The 6,757-nt window shown below is 25.6% G+C and overlaps 2 protein-coding genes across 2 annotated transcripts; one reads left to right on the top strand and one right to left on the bottom strand.

Moving 5' to 3' along the window:
• Positions 1–712: 712 nt before the first annotated feature.
• On the bottom strand, positions 713–1,714 carry PCYB_001630 (CYIR protein; the record flags this gene model as incomplete). The annotated part of the gene is made up of 1 exon (XM_004227585.1): positions 713–1,714. A coding segment is annotated over one exon (999 nt), but the record flags the coding sequence as incomplete, so codon positions are not given.
• A 2,349-nt stretch (positions 1,715–4,063) lies between these two features.
• Positions 4,064–5,557, top strand: PCYB_001620 (CYIR protein; the record flags this gene model as incomplete). Its single annotated transcript, XM_004227584.1, has 3 exons — positions 4,064–4,192; positions 4,227–4,722; positions 5,379–5,557. 3 exons carry the CDS (start codon positions 4,064–4,066, stop codon positions 5,555–5,557), a joined length of 804 nt encoding a protein of 267 aa, XP_004227632.1.
• Positions 5,558–6,757: the final 1,200 nt, after the last annotated feature.

Raw genomic sequence — 6,757 nt, 5'->3', positions numbered from 1 at the left:
TTTCAGGATATTATAACACCTTTTTTTAATTTTAAGTTAGGAAACCAAAAAATAGTATTCAAATAATCACTAAAAAACAGTTTATCCTGTTTTAATTTTATGTTAAAAAAAATATATTAAATGAAACAATGTATAAATATACTCAATTGAATTACCTATACTTATATGTACCAGAAAAAGAGGTACATTGCATAAAATCAGAACAACATTTCAAATAATAGACATGATATAAAAACTTTTAAAAAATAATGCAGTACTGTTATTATCACATGCTGATTACAGTCGTGTAATTAAAATTTCCATATATGTTTTCTAACATTATGAACACTAAAAAATAAGATGCAAATAATCTATGAGCTAATTTAACAAACAAGTTGACTAAAAATAAGTTACTACTAAAAAATATTAATTCATATTTAATGTTTAATTCAAAATACGAATTATTAGTTTTTAATATTCATATTGATCATTATGATGAATATTCAAAAGCACTATATGAAAATGGAACACTTCTTTCTTCACTTCCAAATGAAGGTTGTTGTAGCACCCTCTGAAATTTTTCATTCATATCTGTTCGTTTCTTCCTTTTTTTCTTAGCATGAAGCCTCCACAAACGAGTGTACTATAAGAAAATTTTGTAAATATACAATTTACTTATTATATATAATTAAAAAAATATGAATAAGTTTTTTAACCCAATAAATTTTAACTTACTTTAAAAGAATGGTCAGGAACAGAATAACACCAATGGGTATTGAAGCCTTTATCATATTATCCTTATTTTGTTGCATTGCGTTGAATGTATAACTAAGAGTACCCAATATATCATTATTATTATTAGAAGTTATTTCAGTATTTTGTGTTGCATTACAAGTAGTTGCAATACATGAATCTTCACTACCAAGTGGATCACCATGATAATCTTTAACACTTTTACTTTCTCCATCAGCAGTTTTATAATCACTGGATATATTAACATAAGTTACACCATTAGTACATGCATCACTAGAAGGAGCACTGGCGAGGGATGCACTACTAAATTCCTCACTACCAGTATTTTCAGGATGTGAAGCTACTGAATCAGTGCTTCCTCTATCAGTAGCTGTAGGAAGAGGATCTTCATTAGCACGTTGTACAGAACCAGGAGTACTTTGATTAGGAGATAAATTATGAGCTGTTCCTTTAATAATATACTTATCACCACTAGTTACCTCTGCATGGATTTTACTAACTGAATCCTGAAATCCAGGATGATTAGTATCTAAAGGATTACCACTATGTTGATTAGTCTGAATATCTTTTGTACCTAAATTTTTTCCCGTTGAAGTACATGTTAAAATAGAATCTTTTCCACATAGACATTCTGAAAAAGGATCGCTTGGAGAACTACCCAGTTCACTAATTCCAGAATTGACCAAAGCATTTAACTGTTGTTTCTGAGTTTCTAACACTCCAGAGGTTGTAGAATGATGATCAAACATTTCTTGAGAGGCTTTATCATGAGTTTCAACAGAACTACCAGAAGGCATTATGCTAATTCGTGGTTGTGAAATTACATTTTCTGGCTTTGATTTTTGTACATCAGCTTGATTTTGACCTTCTTCTTGGGGATTTTTTGTTTTCAAACTTTTGGAATCAGTAGCTCCTGAGATCAACCCTAATTGTGATTTAATATCTACTCTTACTGGTGTTTCATTTTTAGTACTCTTACATTCTTTACAATATATTTGTGCAGAAACTTTAGTTATTGTAGGTTTTTTACCTGGCGTTCCTCGATTATTATATGTACGATCTCTATTACATTTATTTTTTCCTCATCATCTAATTTATCTTTTACATATCCATTGTTATAACATTCCTTAGTTCTTTATCTGTATTTATTATATATGTATTTAATTGATCCCATTCTGTGTGTACATTTTTTCCACTAATTTTATTAAAAGCATCGATTCGTTGTTCAATATCATTTTTAAATGTATAATATTTATTTAAGCAACCTGCATCATGGTATCTAAAGATATTACTAAGTTTCCAAGATATAATCCAGACATAATGTCCTTTATTTTTTATTATGCGATCTTTCTTTATTCTTCCTTTAAATAAATAATTTGGAAAAATAATTTATGTATATGTGTAGACACATCCGCATTTTGAGATTTAAAATATTCGTATAATAGCTTTATATTATTTCTGTCAAGTACGTATAATCAGTCATAACAATAAATGTTATGAACAAATATGCTTTTACATATGAATAGTGTGTTTTAAAAATTAATATATGAATAATTACAGATAATAAAACTCACACATGAATAATTATTTTAAGAACAACTGTAAAATAATTAAATTATTATTAACAATGTTTCAAATGAAGTTTTTATTATACTTTAACATGTTATCTCTTTGGCGAAATCGTAATGAGACTTTAAATATTTATATTTTATATCTCTCTTACTGAATAAGCTATATTCACAATTAACTAACTTACATGATTCAGGTGTGTATTTAATATTTTAAAGTAGTAAATAAATTCCTTTTATAATGGTTATTGCCAAAGATATATTTAAGGAATGGTGCTTATATATCTAAGGTTATAGCATCGTCTTCGCTACCATAGCTTAGATTTAAGGTATTTTTTATATAATGATTGTTATTCATATATATTTTTCGAATTTTTAATATTAAGATCTTTCTAAACATTACATAAAAAGCTACCATTGCATATATGTCGTTTTAATGAAAAATTTTAATTGAATATATGAACATTCATTGTCTTACACGAAAATGTAAAAGGATTTTATTTACACTTTGTGATGCAAATTAAAAGTTTAATACATTTTACTAGTTGTGCGTTTATATCATTCACAATGCAGAAACGCATTTTGTCATGTGGTCACACTTTTCAAAAAATCTTGATTATGTTAAATTAATTGCTGTCGACCATTAGAAAAAGATAATACTCGTTTCTTTATAAAAGATAGTGTAAAATAGCAGTTAATGTGTTAAACGAACATTATTTCTTTAGGAATGAATATATTCTGTAATTTATATGTTATTATGCTTAATCACAATATCTATAATGAATTTAGACTTGTGTATCGCTGTTATAATATTGATCGTGAGAAGCATATTAATGTAGTGTCATAAAAAAGTGTTATATGTTTTACAACAATATTATTATGAAAATGTAAATAAATCAACGTTTTATGGAATATTTGAATAATATAATGATCCTGTATAAAGCAGGAAATCTTTACTTGTATAAATAAAACATAAGTCCTATTTTATATTATGAATAAAAATGTACAAATAAAATTAAATTGTCTATACATTAAAACGAATAGAAATGTGAACAGCATGTCGCTTCCTGTAAGGATGTACATTTACAAATTATTTAAATAAAGAAATTGTAAATAGAAACATTTTCTGATAATATAATTTTTTAATATTATCCAATGCTTTAATTTTTTTTTATAATTTAAGTTAAACTGCTTTATAGGCTGATTAATCTTTTGTTGTACCTGTTAAGGTGCGCGAAATGATTAAAAAATTTAATTGCTAAGTAATTTTCAACATCATAAAGATGTTATTATGAAGAAGTAAAAATTTGTATATAAAAAATAATTGTAATTATATATAAATGGTTCTAAAAATTTTACATAAAATTTAAAAAAAAAATTGTAATATTCAAATTAAAAATAACTTTTTTATTGGTTATTTGTATAATTATATGAAACATATAATAATAATTAAATATGTAGCAAACCATTAACTTAATACGAATACTATTGTTTATAGTTTGAGTTCAAATTGTTGTATTTTCATTTCCTTCGTTTGATAATTATAAATAGCCATTCGTTTTGTGTAAATAATAAAGAATGAATTAATGAGGAAATATTATAATAGTTAATACAAATTGATGCCCTTTTAGGTTCTAATTATAAGGATAAATTATTTCGTAAATAAATCGTTAGACTATTATACATTAGACATTTTATATATCAATACTGATAAGTTTGAATTTTTTTGTGATTTAATTAAGCTAATATAATGTTCCATAAAAATGTTGAAGATAGATGTGGAAAAATTGGTATATAAAAGTGTATATTATTATTTATATTTTACTATATACATGTGTTGTTTCGACTGTAACAAAAGGGATCTTTATCTTTTTAGGACTATAATTAATAGTGTTTACCTATTAACTTTTTTATGTGTATTTTCAGGAGAAGGAATCAAAGGAGTTAGAACTTATTAAATCGTATGATACATTATTTTCAAGTGACGACACATCAAAAACATATACAGAATGTAACGTATTCAAAAATGGAAGTAAAGAACATAATGGTGCTAAAAAACTTTGCAATAAGCTTTTATACCTATTAGAAAATATAGTTAAGAATCCAACAACGACTGATAATGTTAAACGGTGCAGTTATTTACGCTACTGGTTTTATGATCAAATAAGAGGAATTTACGATAACCATTCTAAGATGATCGGTGAAATAACTTTTATTAAAGAACTTATTGACATAAGGAGTAAGGTTCATAAGAATGAATTAAAAAATATGTGTGATATACCATATGATAAAGATGTTAATTTAGACGAATGGAGGAAAAGGAAACTTTCGTATATTTATTTTAAAAACCACGATAATATTAAAAATATTAGTATTTCCACAAAGAAAGCTGAATGCGATAAGCGTTCCAAATATGTTGAGAGTTTTATGCCATTATATACAGAGTATTATAAAAAGCACTGTAAGAATAATGTTTTGTTTTTTTTCCCCTGTTGGTACCGATTATTTTCCTTGTAGATCCCTATATGATCCAAATAAACTCTTAGCAGATTTAAAAATATGTAAGCCTCCAGAGCCACCAAAGGACAAAAATTCAGCAACTTTAGCACCGGTTGGTGGTAGAGCTGGAGGAGCAGCTCCGGCAAGTTCAGGAGATACAAGAGGATCAGCAAGCCATGTAACAGCAGTACGCGGGGCGGCAGTATCAAGACCGGTATCCACTGTGCAAACTGGAAAATCTTTGACCTTCCCGGCGGAAGGTATCCCTGAAAAGGGTCCTCATGCAAGGCTGCATACTACTTTACAGAATAGAAATGATACAGGATATGGGGCCATGGCTGGTGTTCCAAGTACTTTGGAAGGTGCATCCTATAAGACGAATTCAAACTTTATCCGTGACATCATCATGGGGGTAGCAGTACTTGGAATGTTTTTCTTCCTTTTCTTTTACAACATGGTAATGGCAAGTTAGATTTTATGAAATATTAATATTGCGTTAGTAGCTATAATTTAATTGTCTTTTACATGTATAGTTACACAATATATTTTAACGCTTTTTACTTTCCATTCTTGCGCTAGTCTTCTGGACTAAAATCAAGTTCTCCCAAAAAAAAAGAAAGAAGAAAATATTTGAGCATAATTATTACGAAGAGTATGAAAAAGAGTTAGAGAAGTATGAATCAGAAAATGAATCTTTAGATTCTCAATCGGATCAATACTTTTTGAATTATCAACCTGAACGAGACTATTATTACTAATTAGGTGGATAGGGTGAAAACATTCATAATAGTCATTAAGAAGAAGTGATAGTGAAAATTTCATCGTAATTGTTATTATCAAAAATGGTGAAGAAAAAGGCAAATCAATGAAGTTTAGAGAAATTGTACGATATTTTATATAATTTAAAAATCATCCATGTGTATTAAATATAATTAGGAAATATAAAATAGCCTTAAATACACTAATAGTAAAAATTTTAAATATAATTCAACCTTACAAAATTATATAGATCATCTAAAATTAAATATTATATAAATATCAATCAAGGTAATCTGCTTAAAAAAGGGTAATGTTATATTAAGTAGACATATGTTATTTCTGAAATACAAAGTATATAATTTAATTAAAAAGACGTAAAAAAAATTTATAAAATTTAATAAATATAATATATTTGATTTGAACGGAGAGCTTAATAAAATATAAAATGAATTTTGATATAAATAAATAAATAAAGAAACTTGAAAGTGTAAGTATAAAAAATATAAGCTCAGACATTATAATATTTAACCAAGCAATTTATGTATATTCTTTTATACATGATATATGTAAATTATGTATTAATCAATTTTTTTGTATTCATATAATTTGATCAGTTTTTATCTGATAATATACCATATTTAAAACATAATAATCGTTATAAAAAGTATTTCATTTTTTGTAAATAAGCTGCTACTATGTTAGCTTAATTTTTTGTTGGTACTAAATCAAAAAATATATTTGTTGTTAATAATTATGTCAATTTTCCTATTTTTAAAATAAACGCATTTTTTATATGAAAAAACATACAAGGAATACTCATATTATAATTTAACCTCATTAAAATAATAAAATTATTTATATTAGAACTAATAATATATTTGTTATATCCGTTAATTTTAGATATGTAATATATGATATAAATATTTAATTGTTACTTAATATACGTAGAAATAAGAATATCCAAGTTATTAATATATTATATATAACTGATGAAAAAATATATACTTATGTATAAATAAAGAACAAAATTTATGACACCACACACTGAGTAAATATAAACAGCAAAAAATTTATGAAGTTAATAATATTTTTGCTTTCACTTGTTATTACATTGCTCTTAAAATTATAATAACACATTTATAGGATTTTGTGGTAGACTTAAGCATTATATTATTTATTCTTTTGTACTACGTTTCATT

This window comes from Plasmodium cynomolgi (genome assembly GCF_000321355.1).
Source record: "Plasmodium cynomolgi strain B DNA, scaffold: 0029, whole genome shotgun sequence".
Taxonomy (NCBI): domain Eukaryota; phylum Apicomplexa; class Aconoidasida; order Haemosporida; family Plasmodiidae; genus Plasmodium; species Plasmodium cynomolgi.
This window is presented reverse-complemented; position numbering and strand designations above follow the sequence as displayed.